This window comes from Symphodus melops (assembly GCF_947650265.1).
Source record: "Symphodus melops genome assembly, chromosome: 11".
NCBI classification, from domain to species: Eukaryota; Metazoa; Chordata; class Actinopteri; order Labriformes; family Labridae; genus Symphodus; species Symphodus melops.
In genome coordinates, this window is record NC_136701.1 from 21,269,617 (window position 1) to 21,297,051 (window position 27,435).

General features: G+C 41.9%; 1 protein-coding gene across 5 annotated transcripts in view; it reads left to right on the plus strand.

The window, feature by feature from the left end:
• The first annotated feature begins 3,128 nt into the window (after positions 1-3,128).
• The window catches only part of ltbp3 (latent transforming growth factor beta binding protein 3), a 33,016-nt gene continuing 8,709 nt past the window's right edge, over positions 3,129-27,435 (plus strand). For 4 of the 5 annotated variants that reach the window (XM_079356684.1, XM_079356685.1, XM_079356686.1 and 1 more), the window contains exons 1-14: positions 3,129-3,731; positions 19,416-19,667; positions 19,978-20,141; positions 20,228-20,333; positions 21,986-22,072; positions 22,180-22,296; positions 22,405-22,581; positions 23,538-23,645; positions 23,738-23,751; positions 23,835-23,904; positions 24,069-24,146; positions 25,635-25,763; positions 26,982-27,113; positions 27,206-27,334. In XM_079356684.1, the coding sequence (XP_079212810.1) occupies positions 3,494-3,731; positions 19,416-19,667; positions 19,978-20,141; positions 20,228-20,333; positions 21,986-22,072; positions 22,180-22,296; positions 22,405-22,581; positions 23,538-23,645; positions 23,738-23,751; positions 23,835-23,904; positions 24,069-24,146; positions 25,635-25,763; positions 26,982-27,113; positions 27,206-27,334 (1,801 nt within the window). In that variant the 5' untranslated portion in view covers positions 3,129-3,493. The remainder of the gene's footprint in view (positions 3,732-19,415; positions 19,668-19,977; positions 20,142-20,227; positions 20,334-21,985; positions 22,073-22,179; positions 22,297-22,404; positions 22,582-23,537; positions 23,646-23,737; positions 23,752-23,834; positions 23,905-24,068; positions 24,147-25,634; positions 25,764-26,981; positions 27,114-27,205; positions 27,335-27,435) is intronic. The other variant, XM_079356687.1, reaches the window with a different exon arrangement.

Sequence of the window (27,435 nt, forward strand, 5' to 3'; positions counted from 1 at the left end):
TTCAGAAGAATTCACGTCACCTGCTGCAAACTGGGTCCCAAAAAAAAAACCAGGGATGATGACTTCATCTGAGCATGAAAAATCTCTGCTAAACAAACTGACGAAGAAATAACATGTCACCTGTAAACAACAGTGGCAGAAAGTAAGAAAGTCATTTTACACACTTTTACATTTTGTGCGACCCGTCACCTCCTGTGCTTAATTTCAGAGAGAAAACTTCAAGGGTTCCCTGACTTTTCAGCCTGTAACCCCCAAAAACAACGGTGCCTACCAGACACCTGCTGTTGAAACAGATTAATGAAGTCATTTTAAAAATGGTCACATTTGGTTATAACTTCAGCATGTGTGATCTTACTGTTCACTCTTCTCTCTCTTTGTCATGATTGTGTGGAGCATGAATGAGTTACACTATTATTTCAGTCTCAGGAAAGGAAGCTATTATAATGTGCTGACATAATAATACTCACTGGTAACCTACGCTGTATTTGCATTCAGTGTGTATATACATACATCTGTGTGTGTGTGTGTGTGTGTGTGTGTGTGTGTGTGTGTGTGTGTGTGTGTGTGTGTGTGTGTGTGTGTGTGTGTGTGTGTGTGTGTGTGTGTGTGTGTGTGTGTGTGTGTGTGTGTGTGTGTGTGTGTGTGTGTGTGTGTGTGTGTGTGTGTGTGTGTGTGTGTGTGTGTGTGTGTGTGTGTGTGTGTGTGTGTGTGTGTGTGTGTGTGTGTGTGTGTGTGTGTGTGTGTGTGTGTGTGTGTGTGTGTGTGTGTGTGTGTGTGTGTGTGTGTGTGTGTGTGTGTGTGTGTGTGTGTGTGTGTGTGTGTGTGTGTGTGTGTGTGTGTGTGTGTGTGTGTGTGTGTGTGTGTGTGTGTGTGTGTGTGTGTGTGTGTGTGTGTGTGTGTGTGTGTGTGTGTGTTTCTTGGCAGTGGATGATGATGCAGGGATGGCGAGCAGCAGAAGAAAAGAGAAACGTGAGAACGGCCCGTGAACTCTCTGCAGGCCCATACAGTCATTTCCTCAGTGACTGAAGGTAAACACTCTCACTTTCAGAGAGGAAGTGACTCAACTCTCCCCCTCTCTTTCTCTCCTCAGCTTTCTCTTTGTCCCCTTCTCCACACCTCGCACCCCGCTCACTCCCTGACCCACAGTGTTGGAGGACCTTAACACTTTTCAGTTTATGCGTTGAATCATCATCAGACTTTTCCCACGCATATTAGAGCTGATCATGTGACTGTGGCCGCTCTCTGGACTGTGCTTTGACACAGTTGTTTCAGTTAACGGGGCCATTTCTGGTGCCTGTTTGTGAAATCCTTTTTTCCTTATATTAAAACATTACGCTTTTGGTCTTCACATCAGCAGGATATACTGGACCTTTAACCCCATTAAATGTAACTGATGATTGTGAGGTCATTTCTTGGACTCCTGTGAGGAGGTTTTAAATGTCTATGAAACAATCTGAAATGGTCTCTTAAAGAGTTACAAAGCAAATAAACCTGCGACTTGATTGATTATTTCTTTACTGTTAAAGCCTGAAGCCTCTCTCACGGTGTACGTGTCAGACAACAGGATTAACTGCACAGCGATGAAACAGCATCTGTGGCATAGACTTTTGACGATTGATGCATTTGACCATTTAAAGACAGCAAGAAGAGATTTATCTTTTGTCAAAAACATACATGTAAAGGTCTAAGTTATTAAAAAATCGAAAGATCAATTTGTCCACAGGGGGGCGCCGAAATCAACATAACCTGGAAGATCTTCCCAGGAGCTTTAAAGAGCTGATATGGAGCTTTACGAACTGGCCGCTCGCTCACATATCTCGAACGTGATCAGAAGTGATTTAAGAGAAGTCGGTCCTCTCATCACAAGATTTCACATTATTTTAACTATCAGGTTTTTATGGACTGACTCGCTTTGGAGCCAGCCTCAAGTGGCCATCACTGGAACTGCAGTTATTTGGCACTTCACTGTTGCCCTAATAATTCAGCCAGCAGGTTACTGCTTGGTTTTGATCCATAGCTGGGCTCACTGGTTTCCTTTAAAGTTAACATAGCGATAATGTGATTAAGGCTCCTTCACAGAATCTCAATATTAACAGTTCTGTATAGGCTGCCTTCAATGCTAGGAATCAGAAAACCTTCTCATGGCTGGTGTCTCCACTCCTGCCGCTCAGAGAGCATCAATCTAATCAACCAACAGAGTTTGGATTATAAATGTTACTTGTTACAGTAAAACATTCATGGACTCTTCAGCAGCAGCAAGAAGATAACTTCAACGTTCCTTTGTTCACAGTTAAGGCTTTTATGAATCATCTGTTCAGTTTCATCCCGTTTGACTTTAAAGGTTAGAATAAACTGATGATCTCTTGGTAGTCTTCAGTCCATGGTTTGCAAAAAGAAGGTGAAATAATAACACAAATAATGTAAGTGGTTTCCCACAGTGATAGCACACTTTGCTTTGGGGTGTTGCCAGAGATTTTTGGCCCGATAAAAACCAAAAATTATTAAATATAGGAAAAAGATGAACTAATTCTCTCCCCATTATTCACTGGCCCCTGGAACTGTCCGGACTTTACTCCCTCATACAGCAGCCCTTGATGGATGATATGATGCAAGGAATCAAATACACAGAGCAACTATTGGAAAGTGCAGATGCAACATCGTGGTGAATCACCTCATTTATTATTTCTCTATATACGTGAAAAGCTGATGTTTAACTGTCACTTGCTAAAGTGTGACCCACATTGACAAATGTCAACAGGACATGCATGATGGCACTTCTATATGGACATACTGTTATAGGGTATCAACAGGTTTGTACAAAGAGAATGGGTCTATGTTATACAGTCTGTGATAAAGATGGTTTATTTAACAGTGGCCAAGTGTCAATGGCAGAAACACAAACATGTAAAAAGTAGTGTATGATTTATGTGTGACTATGTTTTGTTTATTCAGAGAGTGACACACACAGCTGTGCTGCTCTGATTTGCAGTGTGGGGTCTGTGGAGAGGAGAGGAGGGGGTGTGTGAGGAGAAATAACCAACAAGGAAACCACTTTCAGCTTTGCTCCTGCACCGCCTGGCTGGCTCTCAGCCAGGTTTCTTCAGAGAGGGTTGGCTCACCCTTTCTCCTCTCCTCCCTTCTTTCTCTCCCAAACCCACATACGCACTAACCCTCCAACGCGTCAGGCGACAAGAAGAAGAAAACGGAGGAAGAAGAGCGACCAAGAAAGTGAGGCCAACTTTCTCAACAACAGCACCGAGGACGAGGAGTAACTTTTGAAGATGTCAAACGTGTCGGTTTTGCAGACGGATCACTTGGGAGCGCGAGGAAAGTGATTTTTCTTAAGGAGAAAATAGGAGGGAGGACGCGCGTTTTTTTTCCGCTGTATGAGACGTCAGAAATCAGCCTGGGTTAACAAAGCAAGGCGCCTCAGAGCTGGAGGTGGTGATTTAATGAGCCCGGGTCTTTGTGGAGGGCAGTGAAGGATGCCAGGATGCCCTCTCTGATCCCCCATCTGCTTGTCATCTGGCTCAGCGTCCACAGGCTGGCGTGGTGCACGGAGCGCTCCTCCACACGGGAGCGCTTCAAGGTGGTCATCGCTCCTCTCATCTGCAAACGGATCTGCCTGAAGGGCCAGTGTCAGGATACGTGCGAGCAGGGCAACAACACCACACTGATCGCCGAGAACGGCCAGGGCGCCGACACGCTGATCGGACAGGGCTTCAGGGTCGGTGAGTGACTCTGCGAGGCTCAAACGGAGCTGTTTGTTTATCAGGGGATGTGATTAGGCAGCTGAGATCAACTAATAGTGTTGATCTGACCTCTGCTTTATTGTTTTCCTCTGTGGGGAGCAGAGGAGTGTTTTTCAATGCTCATAAAACTTTTTTTTATGGTAAATATGACGTATAACCCTCTTATACTAATTTTAACTCACTTCTAATAGAGACCTGGATGTTTATCACATTTCACTGCATGGAAACATCCAACAGTATTTCAGGCATTATTCTGCATGGGAGAATAATTAGCCTACTTTATAATGTATGTAATGATATGTTGTGCACTCTATAAAAACCTACATCATGGACAAAATACCTTCTGCTTTGCCAGTATCAACTAGTGTAAAATGGGCCACTTTTGCTCCCTTTACGGGCAAAAAACTTTTGTAATCCTATTCTTTACTTGATACAAGTCCAGTCATATTGGTAGAAGACTACTCCAGCATAAAAAAACCCCAAACAAACAATGAATGTAGATTTAGACTTTGCAGTTTTCTTCAGCATCAAAGTGTATAGACAAAGAGCTATGTGTATATTTAGATCTGCAACAATTCAAAGACCTTCTTTATATAGCAGCAATACCTTTTCTGTAGTGTAGACATAATCACAGGAAAGTGAGATATAAAAACACATGTCTGCTGCCCCTCTAGTTTACAGTAAAAGTCCTTTTTTTAAAAGTAAAGTGAAGCTTAAAAACACTCCTTGAATAATAACGTCTCATGTAGTTTATATCTCTGTTAAACCCATTAAATTAACCTCTGAAGGTGATTATAACAAACCAAACGTAAAAATACTTTCCTGATTCATTCACACTTTGGTCCCTTAAAAGAAGAATCTTCTTTATGGCCTTCATCAGTTTGATGTAGCTACTTAGTACACCCACCCTCGATTTATATCGTTAAGATTTATGTCAAGTGTGTTGAAGCTGCTCCGCAAATAAAAAGGTGGCTGCAGTGACGGGAGCTGGGTTTTACCCCTTCACAGCTTTACTGGAAAAATGTTTCCATGTTACACTTTAATTACTGAGGCACGCTTCATTACATAGCATATAAATGTACTGTTAAGATCTATACTTTCCCCCTACTCGACTCCAGTGTCTGCTTGGCATGAGTGGAGCCTTTCTGCTGTATCAGATCAGCTGTGGTGAGACGTGGAGCCTCAATGTCTACGTCAGACTCCGGCCCAGAACTGGATTTCACTGGTCCTCTTAGACTCTTGATGTTGAGTTTAAGATATTGAAAAAGAAAAATACATGATTACTCGTCTGAGATCCAATGTGTGATACATGAAGTAGAAAACAACCCTTCAGTTGTTTGTTTTATTGCAGAAACTGGAAGTCTAAATACTTTCTTTACTCCCCTTAATTTGTAACATAAATGGTTTAAACCCTTTTTCTTATGTGACTTAATAACAAACTACAGATGGTAGCTGTGCTTCATTAAACATGATGCAATAGCTTCACATTTCTATGGGCATCACTTTTAAGCAGAACCATCTGCCTTTGAATATTCTCGAAAACTTAGAGTGTTTTTTGGCACAAGTTGTTCTGATACACTTTTTCCATGCATGTACTGATTCAAATACCTTTGGTGCTAGTATTTGCAGAAAACTCTCTGACGCTGGTGTGTTTGTAAAATAAAGTTCATGCCTTTATAACAGCTGTACCATCGACTCTGAATAATGGGATTGATTGTTTTTGTTGTTGTATTGCTTGGCTCAGTGAGAAGGCTGAAGAAATCATAACCTTGAAACAATCTGAACTTAAGTTAGGAAAGCTAACTTAAGCTCGGCTAGCTACAGCTCGGCTAGCAGCAGCTCGGCTAGCTGCAGCTCGGCTAGCAGCAGCGCGGCTAGCTGCAGCTCGGCTAGCAGCAGCTCAGCTAGCAGCAGCTCGGCTCTCTGCCTCTCCTGGTTCACTGTGTCAACCTAAAAGTGTCAGAGAAACCTGGATTTTTACGGTAAAATGTTAACGTTTTGAATATCTTAAGATTGGATTCATAAAAACACAGCATTAAGATGTGTCACGACAAAACATTCATAGCTGACATTTTGCTAGCTCTAATGACCTGAATTTCCCTCGGGATCAATAAAGTATCTATCTATCTATCTATCTATCTATCTATCTATCTATCTATCTATCTATCTATCTATCTATCTATCTATCTATCTATCTATCTATCTATCTATCTATCTATCTATCTATCTATCTATCTATCTATCTATCTATCTATCTATCTATCTATCTATCTATCTATCTATCTATCTATCTATCTATCTATCTATCTATCTATCTATGAACATTGCTGACTTCAAAGCTCAGCACTGATAACGTCATCTTTGCAAAATTTGCGCTTTACATAATGTGCCTGGAATCAGTTCCCTTTTGGCCGCTCTGTAACAGTAGTTCCTTGTGCTAATTATACATTTTAATGCTGTAGACTACTGTTTAAAGAAAAGGGCACATGTTGATATTTCAGAAGGTTAATAACAGATGCCATTATACTGCATCCTATCAGAGTAACTTCTGATTTTACATACATACTTTACATACATTATTGGAAAACAGCTATGAATTTGTATTCCAACAGGGTCTTACTGTACTGTTCTTTAAAACAAAGAAAATGATGGGAAAATACAAAAACAAGCAAACAAAAGTCTGTTAAACAATACCAAAGAAATAAAGAAAAACAGAATATGTAATTAGGTTAATATAAATTGGATGGGGAGCGAATATATTAAGATGCTTACATCAAAGATAGAATGCAATAAGTGACAGGATCGAGAACAGAAGGCTCATTTTAAGATGTAATAACAGGTTGCCGTCTTTAGAAACCGGCAGAGGAACCTCTTTAGGAGTAGCAGTGGCGTTTCTAATACTGGCATCAGTTTACCAACAACTACATTTTTGATTGTAAGGAAGAGGCTAAGATGTGGAACTTAATGGCTCTTTGGCGCTGCCTTACGTTCTCCCCTTTCGGTCCCTTTAAAATCATTAAGGATTGACGGTTAGTTGCAGCATTGTGATGCTTCTTGAAGTTCTTACAAACAGTTTTTCGCAGCAGATAATTCATGTTTGATCATACAGATGCTGCAGCCTCCCCGCAGCTGCTTTCCCCATGTGTGAGTAAGGAGGCTGGATTCAATCAAATGAAGTGATTCCTCACTTGTAGCGCGTGTGACAGAACTTTTCCTGCTTGTCACCGTGCAGTGATGTAGAGTCAGACAGTTGGCTCTGCCTCCAGTCCTCCCTCTTCCCGTCTGATTTCGCTGCTGTGTCACGTCACTTTTTGGAGCTTCTGTGTCAAATAATTCAAGAGAGACATCTTAAATTCCTGGAATACCTCATGCTGCTTCACATTTGGTCTGGATAGAGGAGCTGCTCCAAGCTCACCTGTATCTTGGATTTCAGACTTCAGAAAAAAATTCCTGCTGACTGTTTGACTTTTTTAGTAGCAGGGCGATCGAGAGTTCACTTAGAAGAGGAGACGTGTCTTGTTCACTGCAAGGGCTGGAATGTGGTGTGGACAAGTGGAAATTTCTCTCTCCCGTGTCAAAACAACCACGGCTATAGCAGCAACAATAAGAAGACTTTTCCATATTTTAGCTGTTGTAATGTCCACACAGTGAGACTGAGGCCCAAAATCTGACCGAACCTTTCCTCTAAAGAAATGTACTTCCTGCCAGTGTGCAGAAATACCTCTCGATACCTGTGCTCTGATATGTCCAAGGCTTTCACAGGCTGTTAAGAAACTGGCTCGACTTTGTCGAGACCAGCAGGCACAGGGCCAAAAACCAGTCAGGTTTTAGTGGTGATCTGGATCTGGGATTTCTGCCAATGTCATTTTTATGGTCTTAACTTTGAGGGTAATAGAGAGAAACTTTTTTATGTACCGTCATTGGGCAGATTGACAAAATCACCTTGTGGGAAAAAAAATCAAAGTGAGGCCATTACTGTTACATGGCATACAAAAACATACACCTCTAATCCATGGGGAAGGATAAATGATGTCCCAGGGTGAAGCAGCTGTAGACTAAACTGAAGAACATGCCAGTGTTGGCAGGGGTTGATACTTCTAAGGAGTTGTTTTAATAAAAGTATAAAAATCCAAGATTTTAGGGTTTGATATCGTACGTATGCAATCGGTTGATGTTAATGTCATTGGTGGGCAGTCGTAACGTTGATTCTCTGTAGGGGGCAGTTTCATATTAGGGACACCATACACTTACCATTAAATCATTTGATCCATTTGTTCATATAAAAACACACCGATTAAAGCATCCAGACGGACTCAGATGATGACCAGCAGAGCAGATCATCTAGCTCTGGATTAGCTGCTGTGTACGAGGACGAATCACCTGAGCAACAGGCAGCTCTTTGTCACGGACGTCCTGTGTTTCAGAGTGCTGACTCGCGTACACAGAGATTTTAGAGGATATGTTGTGGTAAAGTTGGACTCAGTTGAACTCACTTTGATATACAGTGCAGTTCACTCATGTTATAATTACTTTCCACATGTACGTACATCCGCTCTACAGTAGCTGACACTGCAATACATATACTGCATTGGAGAACTCAATCAAGTTTCTGTCAACTGAACCCTGACTGCATACACTTACATGACTTAAACTACACGTCAACAACATGTAGCATGTGCGAGATTTGCTTCGGTCATATGCTTCCAGAGAAATGCACGTTTTCATGTAGTTCACGTCCTAAAACTGAGGCAATCATGGAAACTTGAAAGCCTTCAGAGCAGGTTGGCAGGCAGGCAAACGTTCCAGTTTGCAGCCTGATTGGGCTTTTTCTAACATAACTATTGGATTCGTCATCAGGCTTTGCAGGAGCGCTGTTACTGCTAAAGCTATGAGGAGTTTTTATCTGGTTATGAAACGGTCAGACATCTTTATGACCTTCAAAAGCAAAAGAGACCATCAGACAGGGGATGGAGGATTTCTGTTCAGTAGTTTAAATACCTCAAAGCAGCTGCACATGGTACGCATCAGATGAGGTGTTTAACTACACCAAAGCAGCCTCTCTTCAAGTCGTCCATGGCAACAACAAAAAAACAAAACAACAAACACTACATGAAGACAAAATAACAGGTCCTGCTCAGTCCAAAAGGGGCCCCAAACACACACACACGCCAAAAGTTCTTAATGAGCTTTCATATCAAGGTTAACAAAACAGTTGTTATATATTTGCAAGTTTAATGTGATAACATTTAAAAAAATGTTGGTGTTATGGCAACAGCATGTGTGCGCACACTTCGCGTGTGCGCGCTGTGTGGTGTGTCCTATAGTTTAATCCCTGATATCATCCACCTGCAGCAGCCTTATTAAGGCTGAATTGATGAGTTCTCCCCTCTGATTGGTTGATCCGACTTCGCAGCTAAGCACCACTCAGGCTTCTCCTGGTGGCAGCACAGCGCATATGGATGCCACCAGAACTCAGCTGGAGGCTGTAACACTTGGATGAACCTCATCATGAGCAGTCCATTCACTGTCTTCCTCCATTTCCATCTGACACAAACACCTGTTAACCTGCTGATGGAGGCTCTATTTATTTATAATGATCTCCATGTTTGGCTACCAAAACAGCAAACTGTCCTTTTTATTTTCAGCTCTTGGAAATGAATTCTAGGATACAAAAGAAATAGACAAGGTTACAAGTTATCTTCTGCTTGGAGACTTGATGTCTTCTGTTGCATCTGATATTTGTCGACTTGGATCATAAAAAAAATGACATTTTTAGGGAAGATATTTCAAAATGTGTTACATAAACATCAGTATCTCAGCACATGCCTTCTGACTAACGAAGGATTGACTGACTAATTGTTCTCCCTGTTCCTGGCAGGTAGGTATCCCATCCATCAGACTCACTGACAGCAGCTGCTTGGCCTTCTGGGTCTCGTGTTCTTCTGTATCTCAGTCGCATCTCCTCTTTATCAGAGGCATGCAGGCTGCTCTAGATTCTCAACTTCTTCTGGAGTAAATGAAACACAGGAAGTGGTCTTATCATATCCCAGTCTGGCCACGTCCCCTCCCCCCCCCAAAAAGGGCATCATGAGAAGTGGATCTGGCTATTTCAGGGTTTCCCATGTGGCTCTGTATTTAGAGCAAAGTGACAGTAGTAGGCCTGTGGTTTGTTTTGGTTTCCCCTTGGCATGGGTCAGAGGTCCATGGGAGTCTGCAAAGAGGACAAGTCGGTCAGTACAGTGTTAGAGCTGCTTCTGCCATCTCTTTATTTAGTAAGAAAGCTTATTTTAGCTTTCAGAGCCCTCTGCTCTTCCCCACACACCTTTTATTCTCTTAAGCCAAGCTTTGAAGGCGGAGAAGGCGGCCTCACACCGGTGACCAGAAACCTGCAGCACTCTGGATTTCGCCACAAGTTGGACTGAACTTTAGAGGCGAAGCTGGGCATGGCTCCCACGCTCAAACCCTTTCGAACACAAACACAAATTCATCAGGGAGGCTCCTGCAGCTAGTTCATTACAAAAGCCTGTTAAATGTTGTAAAATGAGTTTCTTTTAATGTCAGCAGGTTATTCCTCTTGTCAGGGCCATGTTTTCATATTTATGGATGCACATTCTGTCGCCTCTCCCTGTCTATTTATGCGTGTAATGAAAATAAGATATGGGTTATTTGCAGTCCGTCCTTCTCATTAACCTTCTGCTAGTTTCACAAATGGTACACAATCACGATGTAGAAATGTCACCCTTAAATTCATAACAAATACAGTAGTTGTATGGATTTAAAATGTACTGTGTGTGTTCATAGACTGGACTGTCATCGGGCTGAAAAACACAAGTCCACAAGGCAAACCTTTAAAATGTATTTCTACTTGAGTAGTAGTCTCACAGAAACTCCAGAGATGTAAGAAAAAAACTTGTTTTTCTAAGAGGGTTTAATCCACACTTACTTCTTCCTGTGTTTACTTTTATCGGGACTGATTTGGAGGGAAAATCCACAGGATCCGAGCACGAGTTTCCCATGAAACCTGAGTCCTCCATGTCATCGCTTGCTGCATAAAAAGCCAATTCTGCTTGGCAAGTTATAAAAGCAATCACATTCAAATTAAGTTTCAGTAGAAAAACAAAGCAGCAATCAGGTGCGTTTTTTCTACGTCATTGAGGAACACTGTGTATGTTTGTGTGTGTGCCTCAGTGTACTGAACCCAGCTTAAACAAACAACCTTCTTTGCCATCTTTAACACTCTCCTCCCATTTGCTTAGCGAGGGGGAGAAACGGAGCAGTTATTTAAAGCCGCGCAGAGGAATGCTCAGGCCTGCACCCACGCCATGCAGGACCCTGTAGCTGTAGCGATTAGCCAGGGTAAACAGAATAACACGGCCTCTGCCAGCACAGGGACTGTGCAGCCTTCAGACATTACCTGAAACGCGCTCCGGTGCTGAGTGCGGAGCATCACCTCAGGGCAGATGTCTGACATAATCCTAGCGGCGCATAGTCAGCACTGCCTGCCTGCCTACCAGTCCCTATAGCCCAGGCTTTTAGACAGTCATTATATGACATCATCCATAGGTTTGCCAAGATCCTGTCTGACTCTCTGGCTCGTTTTCCACAAACATTTTTGCCTGAGGGGAGTGACAGAGTAAAGCTGGATCTAAGCCAACCTAAGAGCTATGAAAATCACTCGGCATAGTTCTGTGACGTGAAATTCACATTCTGCAAGTTTGATTTAGCTTTTGATACTCGCTCCCCTAAGATTTACTATGGTCGTCTCAGGAGGAGTCTGCTCAAAGACATCGTCCAGTTTCTGTTGTCGGAGGCCGACTGCGAGAGGTAATGAATGCCTTGGGTGACAGTGGTCAACTCTGGCAAAGGGCAGCACTATTGTTTGGATAGCTGAGGCCGAGGCTGAGCCTGAGGAGCTGCTCACGGTTTCAGGGCGGTTGACAGAGCGCAGAGACTTCAGCATGGGGGGGGGAGGGGGGTGGTTGGAGGAATGCTCACGCAGGTTTGTGTTTTTAAAAGGCAGTGATTATGTCATTTACTCCACGTCTGGCTCAGCTGCAGGACTCTGACCTACGTCGCTCCTTCTCACTCCGCCTGGCATGTGATCATTCGGTGCCAGTCCATTTGGGGATGTGGTTTCCAGCTTTTGGGGCTGATGGTAAAGCGAAGCACGTCACGTGATGGTGGCAATTCCCATCTTTTTTTAGTTTCAAGAAGTGACTCAAGATGTGACTGTCTTTAACCATTTATGGGGTCCAGTGTTGTTTAGTCATGATTCGTTCGATGATGAGTAGATTTGTTTATTTTAAAACTGCATTTAACCTGATGATTTTGGATAACTCAGATTACCTTGGATCAGTTTAACGGCAGTGTAATTCAAACTCAAACCAAACCCACCATGGAGGAACATGTGACACGAGCTGGCTGCTGATTGTAGCTCACTGGGTTGGTTTTCGAGCTGAACATTGGCCTACCATACAAAAGCTTCATATTACGACAATCTTTGACAATTTACTTTTCAACCATGAGTTAGATACAGTACTCATATTACACTGGGCCTCTGAAGTAAGTGTGAAAGTGTTTTCAAATGAACTAGCTTGACAAGCGTACAGCCAATCAGTGCTGTGCTTCTTTTCATCCCACCTCCGCTCGAAACAACTCTTAACTTGCTGGTTATCTTTTTCCACAAAACTTGATAATCATACAAAAGGACTCTCTTTTCTGTAATTATCTAGTCCATGCAACTCTCTCGTCACCTATAGCATAGCATAGCATTGAAACGAGGGGAAACAGCTAGCCCAGTCTTGGCTCATTCTGACCAAGTCTCCATCCAGCCCCTCTTTAACCTAACACATATTCACTTGTCTGCTTAGTCTCTGCAAAAAGCGAAAGCTTAAATCAACTAATTATTGTTTTCCGATTGAATTTATTTGGCCGGGAACAGAGAATTTTTGAAAGACGTGGATATGACTGAATTTATAAAATGATGATGAGCATTATACCAGCCTGCTTTTACATTTGATTTGTGGTCATTTATGGAGATTTACTTCAAACTTAGACTGTTCAAACTACAGTGTCATTGGGTTGTGACACAGTAGACTCTTTCTAACATGCACTGCGCTTCTGAAAAATTCCCAGAATGCTCGGGTGGGCTGTGTGTGTGGCCACAAACAACTGAATTTAACCTTGACTTTATCCAGAACTTCCTCTTCCTACTTCCTAGTAAAATGGTGTGAACCACCGGGACCTTTGTGCACTTGGTGAAGCTGCTTCATACTCTTTTCTACTTGCCAGAATTTCCCCTTACTTGTCACTTCTGCAGCGTCCTTCCTAAGACCCAGTCCGTCTTCTCCAATAGGGCATATTTCCTGCTGTGAGGGACGTGTGTGAATGGGCAACTTTGAAGCTATTAGTGGCAGACTGTCCTGAAATCGTCGAGACATTTTAATGTGTGAGAGGAGACTAGTGTTTAAGGCTTCTGCCTCATGTATCATCAGAAATCTTCTCCAATAAATCTTTACTCATCCTATGTGGGTCAGCCAACATGACCATGAACATGATGTAATGTTGACCAAAAACTGTTTTGGCATCCATCTTTGAGCCTCAGCGTTGGTTGATTCACACTGGTCCTGATTCAGAGTGAAAGTGACTCACTGAGCATCAGTCACGGATGTTGGTGTCTCATTCCTGCAGACTGGCTGAATAGCTGTTTGTAATTCCACCGGAATACTGTCTGACTGTGTTCGAAGAAAGAGGCAGATCAGGCTATTGTATCAACTCTGCGATGACTGCAGGAGCTTTCATTTTCGTGCGTTTGGAAGCTCTTGAACTGTGGTTTGTAGGGCTGTAATTTGTTGTTTTTGAGCTGGGAGGGTGCGGCTGTGGCTGAAAGGCCGCCATGGAGAGAAAGGGCAAAAGATGCGTCATCTTCCAGACAGACCGAGTGAGTGGGTGGGTGGGTATGGGCCATTTAGAGGGCAAGCTTTCCCTTTTTGTCTTTTTTGTCAATACACACATATTCAAGACGTTTGTTGCCCAGCTGGCATAAAAAGACAGAAGAAGTGTTTGAATTCCCCCACTACCAGAAAGTACCTGCCCTTTGGCAAAAAAAGGAGAGCAATGGCGTCAGAGTCTTTATGTATCTACATGGACATTAATGGCTTCTTATTTAGCTCTACTCTGTTAGTTAAAGGAGTGTACTTACTGAGACGTTGAGGAATGTACTGTATGTTTTTTTAAAGTGGAAAAAAAAGTCAGGGAATCACAACAATCCAGACAAAATGTCACATCGTTTAGCACTATCTGGATTTCTTTCTCCTTTGCCTTTTTTATGCTGTACTCCCTTGCTTTCCCATGTTTACATTATGATACAGATATTTCTTCTATCAGCTCGTCCTGTCCTTCTCCTCCTGGAGTGAATCATGAGGTTCAGAGAGAGAGAGAGAGAAGGAGCTCTCACTCGTATGTCATTGGAACACTCGGATGAGAAAAGCTTTGAGACAAAGACTTTTTTCCTTCCCCTTGTCTCTGGATTCACTTCAGTTCTCTGTTCTTGTTGGACTGCTGCAAGGGAAAAATTATACGTTCTCCTGCTGTCTTGGACTGTACCTGCAGGCTGACGATCAATATTAAATTAGATAGCAAAGCCATGACAGAGGAGGACAATGTTGAAGTTAGAGACAGAAACCATACTACTTTTTTTTTACATGTGTTAAGTTTTATAGTTTGACCTACAGTATGTCTCTGTCAACAGAGGATGAGCTTATGACCTGTATTATAGCCGGTCAGTAGGGGGAGCACCAAATGTTTTGATTTCACTTATAGGGAGCTGTCATGTTGTTATACAGTCTGTTGATTAATACAGTTAATAAAGCAAATACCACTTTTTACAGAGCTTAATTCCAAATATGGAAAATGAGTCTGTGAATGTGATTGTTTTAATTTCCTTCATCATCTTTTTTGTGTCTTTAAAATAGTAACACAACTGCTTCTCGTGCACATGTCCCTCCCCCTTCCATTCAACCCCTGTTCATGCTTCACATTCATTCAGACCACCAAACAGCTAACTGTAAGGTGCGTTTGATTCTTAATAACACACCGCCTCTCGTCTGAGGAATGTGTTAGATCCATAAAAGACAGAGGCGTGGTCTGAAACAGAGGGTGGCTGCCTCTGAGACGCTCTAAGCTAACTGACGAGGAGACTCACTGAGCGATTTAGCATCATAAATTCTGCTAATTAATCCTGAGGTAATGATTTAGAGGGAAAGTCCACTGGAACTTACAATCCTTGTTGTGATCTCAACTTTAAAGCTTTGTACCCTTTGCAGTGTGTAATGTGGTGCAGTCACCAAACCACAGCAGGAGACAGTACACCCTCCACTTAATAACTCTCACACACACACAGACTGACACGCCCATTCAAATATGAGACCTGCAGAAAACATTAGAGCATACAATGCCTGCATGTCTCTCACTTAAATGAAGCTGGCAGATTTAAGGGACAGGACTTTTCTTTGTTTTTTTATTTTCAAATTATCTCGTCCGTCTGGAGCTCTGAAGACAAACAGACACGAGGACATTTGTTTAAAAAGCTTCCAATGACTGAGATAATGAAGACATGAAGTTCAGTTCTGTTACTGACAGATAAAGTCTGACGCAGAGATAACCCAAAACTCTCTTTATTATCATTATTGATGACGGTAAACTATGTTCTGGGACTTTAGGTAATATTTGCCTTTTCCATATAGCTTTTGTGTGCAGACTGAAAATGTGCTATATTTGACGAGGCAAGGATATAAATAGAGAAAACGTACTCAACTCCCTTTCTGCATAAAACAACTGGGTGCTGAAAACCGAAAAATGTTCTAACAAGAAAAACGATTAAGACAGCACGCTCTTCTTCAGCGTGTAACAGGATTATATTTTTATAAACATTTAAGAAGAATATGGTAAGAAAGGAGTACAAATATAAGAAGGGAAATCTTTTTTCCAAGTTTTTGTTCATTTATTTTTAAGCATTTTTACACCTTTATTAATGAGTCAGAAACAGGGATGAGAGAAGGAAAAGAGCCGATGATCAAACTCGAACTCTGGCTGTCTGCTTGGCGTTTGAGAGTCTCTGAAAATGGGACACGACATCCAGTAACTGCTAAACAAGTTCAGTTTATTTGCCATTTGTAGAATAAAACCACATTGGAAGGCTTTACCCTTTGAATTTTTGTATATCTGTAAAGCATCTAAACACCATCTCAAATCCTCCATGTTTGTTTCCTATTCTCTGTACACACCTCTGAGTTTCTGTAAGTGCTTAAAGTCAGAGCTGCAGTCTCACTGCTTCACAATCACGTTCACAGGAAGGAGACTGACAGAGCAGCCCTCCCATTGCACACTGAGTTCAACATCGCATTACCCCAAAATGGAAGTATCCTCAATATCAACATAATGAAACATGTTTTTTTATCGTGTACATGCAGTAAAGAGCATACTTTTTTTTAGTGTGTGTGCAAGAGCATTTTTCTCGAGTCATGTTGATGTTTAAACCAAGTATTCATAGAAATACCAGCCACGAGCCGAGCCAGCATCCTGATTGGACCAAAGTGACTGTCACTGCATGTGCCAGTGGGCATCATAGTGTGGGAATGCACAGTGCCAACAGAGGCCATTTAATCAGGATTATAAGCAGTGTAAGAACTGGCTGTAATAGCACTGATCCTGTTGCATAAAATTACTTCTAAACATTATTCTGTGTTTTGCGCTCAGCTCCATTCTTTCACTCGCAGCATGATTCCTTTAGCTCTGCTGCGGCCTCATGTCACCGTATTATTATAATCAAAGTGGATTCAGAGTTAGAGCTTCATAGAAGAGAGCTGCACTGCTTCTCAGCCGAGATTTTTGCGTAAACATCTTGCATGATAGTAGGATGAGGTGTTCCTCTGGCACGAGCAGCTGTGTGTTGTAGTTTGCACTGCGTGTTGCGTGGCATCACACTGGGTTCATTTCACAACTCATCTCACTCTAATGATCCCCACCCATGAAGTCTGAAACCTGATCCCTCTCCTCTGTGTTCGATCATTAGCGTGGCTTTGACCCTGACTGTGCTACATCAGTGGGCAGGGTTTACTTCAGTCACCGTCCCGGCCTCAGCACACACTTTCCGTGCAGTATGTGGTCCCTCCAAGTCTCTGTGGGCTTAGATTGTGTAATCACATTTGGAAAGAGCTACTTTCTGTGTCTGCAATCCTAATCTTCAGCCCACGCTTCTTTCCCACTTTCCTCTCTTTCTAAATCCAGTACGGAGTTGAAATCTGAAGCGTAGTAACAGAAACGCTCATGTCTAAGGAAGTCTGGCAAACCCTGTCAGTATTTTGTCCTCTTTATGTTCCCTCTTCTTCCTCGCCATGCCTGAGCCTTCCAGCTTTACTCTGCATGTTGCTGCCTGCACACAGACCGAGTGGTTTAAGACCACCGTCACACGGTTTGAGCGAGTGAAAAGGTTTTTAAAAAGTACCTGTTTTTATCCTGTTTCATTGTTTCCCTTTCTGTCTAACTTTCGCTATGTGAGGATGTCCCTGCTGTGTTGAAAGTGATCTAGTCCCCTAATTACACCGAGACCAGACGCCTTGGCAGTCCACACTCCTAATTACTTCCATGTGTGCACATTTAGCTCGGCAGCAGAAAGAGGCCTCCTTTCTCCTCTCCTATCCTCTCTTCTCCTCTTCCTCTCCTCTTCCTCTCCTCTTCCTCTCCTCTTCCTGTCCTCTCCTGTCCTCTCCTGTCCTCTCCTGTCCCGTCCATATATCACAATAAGTTAGAAAAATGTTTTATGTAAAACAGCAAATCTTAAGCACTCAGCATGAGTACATTTTACCCGTTCGATAGAGGTCTTTGTATATCCCTCCATGCTTTCACACCATTCGGATGCACTCACATGAAACTCAGGCTATCAACTACTTTTAGAGATAATTGGTACCAATTTAATGAGGGGGAAAAAAAGACTTTTGGATTCAAGAGGAGCGCATACTTTTAAAACTAATAGAAAAGCAGACATACAGCAGAGGCAGTGCAGTAAGAGAAAACAATGCAATGTGTGCAGTAACAATAAGGTTATGATTAGATTGGAGCCTGAGGTAAAGAAAGTTAACAAAGAGATTGGGAAATAATTGTTAAGAAAACACAGTGAAAGACAAGATTGCACCAACTGGATAACTGTCTCGGCTGCAACGATTATAAAATGGAATAATGTGTCGTTAAAGTGGATAAAGTGCAGTTAGGAAAATTGAATGACTTAAGAGATTTGAGCTGAAGTGTTGCCATAAACCAGAGGGGATGCTTGTCGACAGGTAAGGCAGACAACTGGCAAACAGAAAACCACAGCAGTAGCTCAAAGTGTGCACATTTTTCACATGTCGTAAACCTCCGGAACGAGGCCCTATAGTGACAGCACTCACTCTCATTGCCCTGCTCAGCATCTTATGTGTTACTCCTGTGAAAGCCAAAGTCCATTCATGAAAATCACTTGAAGGAAAAAGGGGAGGAATCACGCTTCACGACAGCCCAAAAGTGGCTTCTGCAAACTGCTTAGTGCAAAAAAATCTAAAAGACAGATTCAGTGTGCTGTCATTGGAGAGTTTGAACCCTCAAAGTATTTACATGCGTGAAGCCAGAACAAAACGTACGACATACGAGTCGGCTGCTGGGCAAGATAGCTGCAGTTTCCACAATAATTTCACATTTCTACAAAACACACAAATGATAAGATTTACCATATGGAATGAAGTGGAACTACTGCTCAGTTAGCCGATATGTTAAATACCAGTTTGTTCTTCCTGATATTGATTCTGATACCTCGATAAAAGCAATAAAGGATATAAAGTATGGATATCGAAGCTTTAAGTAGTGAATTTGTCACTCTTGAACAGTATCCAGCCGCTTCAGAGTGACTTCACCAGCTGTCAGAAGTAGAGGTTTTTTTTTTAGTCAGATGTCTCCCTGCAGTCACCGCTTGTCCACAGCTTTCCTAACAGCTCTTTTCTCTCTGTCTTTCTTTCCTCTGATTGTTCTATTGTGGGAATTTCAGGCACAATCGGACTTAAAATAAACACAATGGGAGACCCAGTAAAACCGCAGTGATTACTCTCGATGCCTCTCTCCAGCCAGCAGCTTTCCCATAGATTCTGAGATCTTTCCCATATGTCCGAATAAAGCTGGTAAACAGATCAATGACTCCACCTGCTTTTTTTCTCAGACACACTGCTGCTGACCGGCTGGAGGGACTCGTTAGTCCATCAGGCTAATGTGACTTTTTCAGCCGTGCAATGCCAAGTGATTTATTTTTAAAATTATTATTATGTGGTACTGATTTGATCTTAAACTTTTCTGTCAGTGTGTAGCGTATTGATTGTGAAATAATCTAAGCCTAAGGTTGTTCACATGGTTATTGTAAAGCCCTGTCAGTGTAATGGGAAAATGGTTCCAAAATGAGCAGAACCAGACTTCTGAATAATATCTTTAGCTGTTTTTTTTTTTTTTATGTCACATGTGCTTTTGTTGCCTATAAGTGTAAGTTTTTCCTCTGATGTCACTCATGGCTATGAACTGTTGACCTGTGGGAGTCTCTGTCATCTCTGTGTATAACACCTTCCTCTCCCTTTCTCTCCCTGTCTGCAGTTGTGTGTCCCCTGACGTGCCTGAATGGAGGAGTATGCAGCTCGAGGAAGCACTGCCTGTGCCCTCCTGGGTTCACTGGTCGGCTCTGCCAGTTTCCACTCCCGCAGACGCAACAAGCTCAGGCAGCGCGTGGGAACGAGTCGCCCATCTACCCCATCGCTTTGAAACCAGACGGCTTGAAACTCGGGGAGCAGTCAAGCATAGGGCTCACGCAAACACACTCAGTCTTCACGCTGCCCTTCTCCCCGGATGGTATCCATCTATCATTTACTTTATTACAGAACTTAATAGACCGCAGGTGGCGCCAAAATCACCAAAGAAGTAATCGCTAAAAGCTCTTATAGTTAAAGTAACTACACATATTGTAACATTTTAGTAAGTGAGATTAAGAGGAGCTTAAAGCTGGATTTATCACTGGGTCAGGCTAGCTATTTTCTAATGTTTCTAGTCTTTGTGCTAAATTAAGCTAGCTGGCAGAATTAGCCATACATTTCACACACACCTGTAAGAGTATCGTGTCAAAGTTACACTTGTTTTATGTCTTTGTTTTCTTTGTTTTCAGTGCAGGTTAAATTCCGTGTTCACCACACTGCGGACACCTCTGTAGTCATTCAACCTCTGGACCCATCGGATGTCAAGCCTCCCCTCAAGACAGGGCCACGCCCGATCCCCACGGGCCACAAACCAAAGGGCCGCTGCTTCCAGGAGACCACACAAAAGCAAGCTGTGAGCGCTCAGACATATGCTATCGTCAGATTTTATTTTTAGATTTCAATTGATTGATTACTCTTATCTGTCTCTTCTTGCTTAAGTGCAACAGCACCCCGCTGCCTGTTCTGACCAATCAGGAGGACTGCTGCGGTAGTGTGGGGAATTCATGGGGACAAAATAAGTGTTATCAGTGTCCCAAGCTGCCAAGTAAGTTCCAATGTACTTACAGAATTCAACTCTTTTCACTTGTATTACTTTTTTTTTACAGCTTTATAGATGCCTTGTGCTTTCTGTTGATCATCCTTTTAAACCTTTTTTATTGTTTTAATACCATCTACCTCTTGTGTCTTCCTGGGGATAAATTATTGTTTATTGAGCCAAAAGTGTCAAGCATTCCCTGCAATTTATACCTTTCACTTTCTGAAATGATGGCTCTTCCTGCCTCTATAAAAACGTGCACATGAAAGTTAGTGGTAAGGTAGGGTGGGGAGTCTGTGAACAGTTTGGAAACAGAAGAAATTATGGGAATAACACACAGACAGTGAGACAGAAAGAGAGAATGTGGAAAATAAACCTCCACTTAAGCATGTTCCTATGAGCCTGCCCAGTGCAGGACTGTCATCACATTACTCAAGATTGAATTTCAAGAAAATCTTGGCTGCTCACGTTTTTCCACTCTGCTATTATTCCATCTCCAGGTTCTGACTCAGACAATGCAGCCTTTGACAAAACCTGATACTGTACGTCTGGTTAGTCTTTATATAACTGGATTCCTGCCCAGAGCGCTGTCACGTTTGTTACGCTCATATCCATTTATGAGCTTCTTCTTTTTTTTTTTTTTAATGAAAAGAGCAAAACTGAACTGTTACTCTCTTTTCATTGTGCTTTCAAAATGTTCGCGTACGTGCTGTCTTCCCACTCTCTAATAAAACTGCCTTACATGTTTTTACTCCCATATGGAAAGAAGAACATTCGCCTATGTTGGAGGTTTGAGGCTCTTTAAGGGAACTGATAGGAACAAGAACAATGTATTGCTCTGAGCTTGTGAAAAAACTACTCTTCATCAAAACCTCTTTTGAAAAAAAACAAAGAAGAAGAAAGGCTCAACTTTTCCAATGTAATAATTGAGCCAAACTAGTAATGAGTTGCCTGTTTAGACATTTGGGGAATATTCTTTTTCATGTTCAGACAGAGAGGCCCTCAAGTTTTTGTGTGAGGTTTAGTTGCTTTTTTCAACCTTTAATTTACCATTTTAATTTTCAAGATCTCTTTCGCAGCACACAGTCATAAGAAACGTGACATGATTCAAAAATAGTAAACAAACGATAAGTTCAGGGCACGCCAAAATTCGAATGTGGAAACTTGTTCGCAGATAAAGTGCAGAAGTTGAGATCACAGATTCAAAGGCACTGTCCAATCATCGGCAGCAAAACTAAACACGACTACTTAATGTAGTTGGACAACTTTGAAAAAAATTGAAAAACTCAAAAATTGACTTGCTTCATAAGATGACAAAGAACATTGCAATGTAAACTCCTATATTTAGATACAGTATGGTCATTTGTCAGCTGGTACAGTAGGAGTCAATTTACCCATCATCAAATGAAGTGTCTTCAGATAAATAAATAAATAAATAAATAAGGGTTTTTAACATAACATGGCCAAAAATGAATTTTTTGTTCATTTTTTAAACTCTTAGGCCATATAAAGTGTTCAAAGTTTAAATAAGACTATTTTCATGCGCTGCTGGTAAAATGTTTACGTTTCATTTATGTTTCCATCATCCACCTTCTTCTCACTCCATTAATGTTCAAGCTTTGCTCCACTTTTCCTCTGTGTTGTTTCTTCTTCTCCCTCAGATGCATCAGTCAAGCACACCATTGTGGAGGATTACGGCTCTACGTGTCCACAAGGCTACAAAAGATTTAACAGCACTCACTGTCAAGGTAAGACTGCCAGGACATCACTTACAACAAGGACTAAGCTGCGGGTTACATTACAGTTTTTCAAATGAACCTGTTGTGTTTAAAATCCTCCCTCCTTCACTATAAAGATATCAACGAGTGTACCATGCAGGGTGTGTGTCACAACGGAGACTGTCTGAACACACTGGGCAGCTTTAAATGTACCTGTAAGGCCGGCTTGGTGCTGGACAGGAATCGATGTGTTGGTGAGTCCGAGGCCTTTCTTGGGTGTCTATTTTTTCTCTTTTTACAGCAAGTATGTATTTAAATGACATAAAGTAATTTTATCATGTGATTCTCCTCTCTAAATGAAGCCTCATTGACTCCTTTGCCGGAGGCTCCAGCTGAGCAGGCTCAGTGCTTCCTGATAGCGTCGGACAACAGGGGCTGCGAGCACGCTCTGCCCACTTACATCACACAGGAGATGTGCTGCTGCACTGTGGGCAAAGCCTGGGGCCACAACTGTGAACGTTGTCCTCAGGTGGGCACAGGTGAGTGGGCAAAGAGATGGAAACGAGTAGTTAAAGAGTGAGAAAACTGTTCCAGTGATTTTCAATGAAAGGATAAATGGAAAAAGAAAATTGCAATTTGCTTTCCCTTTGCATGATCCTGAGAGCTGAGGCGGGTTTTAAGCCTCTTCACAAACCGTTGCCCACCTTGTTTAACTTTTCTTTCACATATCATGTCAAATAAACAATACCTCCTGAAACAATCACATGCCATCATCTTTATGAAAGAATACACAACACATTCATAATTCTGATACATTCTTTTAAATTGATTAATACTAGCGCAGCATTTTTAGTCCACAGTTTCACTCCATACACATGTGTTGTCATGTAGTCCACGTGTGCTGACTCATGTGAGAAGAGTGTTTCACTCTTTTAAATGATGACTCTTTGTATATGAAACGTTTGACCTTGAAGAACAAGCCTCATGTATAACTCATAATATGTGAGGTTTTTTCTTTGTTTCTTTGTTGGCTCAGTGTGTTCATGGTTTCAGGTGTTTATTGCATCTGCAGTCAGACTGTTTAACAGCATCACCGCCACATGACTGTATAATTATCATCATCATTAATGTTTCACACTGTGTGTACAAAGTGTACATAGTGTTTATGCCTTGTATTATTTAAGTCTACTATATTTTTTTAACCCCTTTATTTAATTTATGTAAACCTGCTCATAGCTGTTCTTTTTAACTTTTTTGCTATTGATGCCGTTTATATTACCTGTTTTACTGTTTTTTGGAGCTGCTGTAACACCCACATTTCCCCCATTGGGGGATCAATGAAGTTTATCCTATCCTTATAAATCAAGTCCCAGCCTCCACTAGGCTTCACTCTATGTTCAGTGTCTGAACTGTTTCAATCATTCTGCAATATGTGACATTCCTAAAGAGTTACAGAAACTGATCCACTCTCCTCTTCCTTCATGTGGTGCGTCAGTGGCCTTCAGTAAGATCTGCCCAGCAGGGAAAGGCTACTTCCTTCAAAACATCAGAGAGACCGTGGCCTTTCCTCCCATCATCTTCCCCCGCAAGCCCGAAAAGAAGGGTGAGTCCTTGATACAGCAGTAATCATTCCTGACAACTTCAGAGTCATTCGTGTGATTAAATAAAGTCCCCGTGTGTTGTTCTCCCTTTCAGAACCAAAGCGGCCGGTAAGGAATTTTTCTGTTTTTGGTTTAGAAAATCTAGTTTGCTGTTTGTGCTGCTGTGGAATCAGACAATGTCTTTCAATCAGGAGAGGCGTCCAGACGTGACGACTGATGCTCTGCAGGCTCCCACAACCACCAACAGTCCTCGTGTGCCGGGTAACTTCACATCCTTGTATAGTTCGACTGTCCCGGTCACAAAAACGGTTACCATAGCGAGACAAACGTGTGGTGAAGCAAGAAATATCAGGACTAAAGTTCAACATGTCATGCTTCCTCCTGAAGTCTGTCCACTTTATCTTTTGTTTCTGTTGGATCCACAGTTGTTAAACCCACCCCTCCAACAATCATCAGAATGACCCCAGAAAATCACCCCTTCGAAACACAGACTAAAGTCTTGCGTGAGTTTCCTGCAGACCTCAAACTGACTCAAACACTATGCACTAAGCATATAGACAGTGAGCTTATATGAAGGCTGGTTCATGTTTCCTGCACTTCCAAACCACAAAGACACAGACCTCCACATTCTCCAGAAAGAGTAGACATCATGGTGAGCTTTGGCTCCTTCCCTCCTGAATGACATGTTGACTATCTCCACGTAAGAAGCAGAATCCTAATGGCATTATTTCAAAATGAACTGAACCCCTAATAATGAAAATACATGAAAAGATGACCTCATTCTTGTCTTTAGCATGTGTGTTGAATGGTTAACCGACACCTTGCATGGTGTGTGCTTTCAACCATGAAGCATGAACCAGCCCGAAGGCAATGTTAGCACACTTTTATGGGGGGGAGTGTTGCAGTAACTTGCTTAATGTGGTTTGATTTATTAAAGCAGGTTATACAACACACTCTTACACAGGTATATGAATGTAGGTACGGCATGGGACATCTGTGGATTCTTTTTTCCAGGTCTGATCCAAATGAAATGATCTCCTGTGTTCATGACTTATAAATGTGAATGAACTTTCATCTTTAAAGTTCATACACTTTTCTCTTGTAGGTTAAAAAGTGCAAAGGTGGGAGGGTCTGGCTGGTGATTTATTTTTAGCAGGATTTTTAATAAAACATCTGTTGAAAAGAGTTTGCTGCGGACATGTTTTGTCTTTGAACAGGCTGAACAGTTCAAAGGTTGAGTTTTTTCAGGCTTGTTTTCTCAAGTGTTTGTTGTTGTAGTTCTCATTTTGGCCTCAGGAGGCTGAAGTACCTCAATAGTGTCTGTTGTTTGAGGGACGTTTCTTCCAGATTGGTTTTACTTGTTATTTTTTTCCTGGCCAAAAAAAAAAGAACTGACAAAAATGTGAAGGATTTATTGACAGGTGACGTTCAGAGCCAAAATGCTCTTACTCAGACTTGGTAGATGACTGACCTTAGGATGCAGTTAGGATTCTTAGTAGTCTAAAAAAGAGCATTTGGTCAATAAATCCTTTAAAGGAAGCTCCGTGGTGTGCAGAGTGTGTTTGTCCGCTTTTCCTATTCACGTTTGTGGATCCAATACCCACGTATGAAGTGTGTGTCTTTTTTGGATTGTTCACTGAAAAAGAAAATCCATTTTTTTACATTTAAAAAAAAAAAAAAAAAAAAGAAAGAAACATGATTTCCCTTGATTTTGTCAGTGTTGCAGGGTGAAATATAGAAAAGATGGCAAAGACTGTTCCTGGTTAGTTTTGTATTCATGAACACAGAAGAGAAAACCATTTTGATCAGACTTTGAAAAAATGTATCAACAGAGTATTTTTTTTTCTTGCTTGCCTTCAGGGCTTCCATATTTCAGCCCCATGCATACATATATCAATATCTAGGTTTATACATCTTGAAATCTATTGTATATATCTGCATGTATATATACAGTCTATGAAGCTTGTCCACTCTGTTTTCCCTCCTTGAAGCAGCGACAGATGAATGCAAGCAAAGCAGGAACATCTGTGGTCATGGAGAGTGTGAGAACAGCCCGAACGGCCACATCTGTCACTGTCACCACGGCTACCGTCTCAACCCGCAGAGGAACGTCTGTGAGGGTAGGAGACCATGGTAGAGAGAGTGCATGAATGGAACAGTGACGGATGGTGGGAAGAAATTTCGCCTGAAGTTTCTTATGCATGACGTGTCCCCATGGCAAACACAAGGTGCTCTGGTTCCAGGAAACTTGCTCACCTCTGATTCACCTGCTGCTAAAAGCCACTCTATGTGATGCAAAAGCTCATACAGTACCTGTTATCCTGCGAACTCTGTCATACAAAGGCACTTCATTTAAAAAATATTTCACATTGTTTTATCGTTATTTGCATTAAAAATAAATAAGTAACAAAAATTATCAATGAAAAGAAGAAGAAAGACGTTCAGTAAAGCTGCTGTTTATCCATCTTATGGTTGTTGTGTCTTTGCCTTTAAATATCATGCAAAGGTAAAAGTACAACAGTAGAGATGATGACAAATAATTGTCAGCACAATTGATGAGTTATTTTGATCAGTAATTGACATTTCTGCTGAAACTGCCAAAAGCTGTTAGATTTTTTGTGACGATTTTAACTGAGGGGAAAATCCTTCTCTCCATGTCTATTCATGACTGAGGCCACATTCAAACATGCACTTCTCAAAATGTCAGGACACCCTGCCCCTGACATTTTCCTGGGTTGCCCTTTCACACATGTCCCTCACTGTGACGATTTTCTCTACCAACTCAAAGGGGGGGGGGGGGGGGGGGGTTTGGCAGGCAAGGCGTAACTTCACGTAGGTGCTGCAGTCACATGGTAATGTTGAGGATACACCCATGATGGAGGATGAAACAACATGGACCGACCTTAGCATGCTTTCGATGTTATTTGACACGTCAACTGTATCCAGGAAGAAATGGCGAAGAGCATACTGGCGTGCACCTGTTGAATGATATAAACTAAATAATAATAATAACAACTTACTGAGCTCACATATTGTTTTCATCTTGTAGTGCGCCTCACTAAATCTGGAAATCTTCAGGAAATGTTGAGGAGTTCAGTGCATGAGTAAAACGGATTATGAAATTGATTAAAAAGAAATATTACTTTTTCTCATCACGGAAGCTGCTTTATGTTATTTGAGAAGTTAACACTTTCATATGAGTTAATTACATAAGAGGTATCAGTATCATTCAAGTATGTCTGCTTGGTTATGTGACAGAAAAGGCTTTATTGTCTTTCTGGATATTCCACGTGTTTTTCATTAAATGTGCTTTTTCACTCCTCTCCCCTGCTGTCCAGATAACAATGAATGTGAGTCAGAGCCTTGTGGTCACGGCAGAGGACATTGCATCAACACAGACGGAGGCTACAAATGCCACTGTCGTCATGGCTACAAACATATGGTGCAGCATGGCAGACTCAAGTGCGTAGGTAAGTTGCGAGGTGTGACCTCTATATTAAAGGTTTGATCTCTCCCAAAGCATATCAGTTCCTCTATTGGCTGTCTCCTCTCTGTTCTGCAGATGTGAATGAGTGCTCTAAGCCGGACATCTGTGGTTTGGGAGGCCAGTGTTTGAACCTCCCCGGGTCTTTTAAATGTGAATGTCACAGCGGCTTCAGGAGCAAGTCACACCGTCACCCGGTCTGTGAAGGTACAAAGACAGGGATCATTATGTGATTAGGTCTCAGACTTCCTGATGACAGAACATGTGGTTTCCCTGTCAAACGATGATGTGCTTTAGTCTGGCGTTTG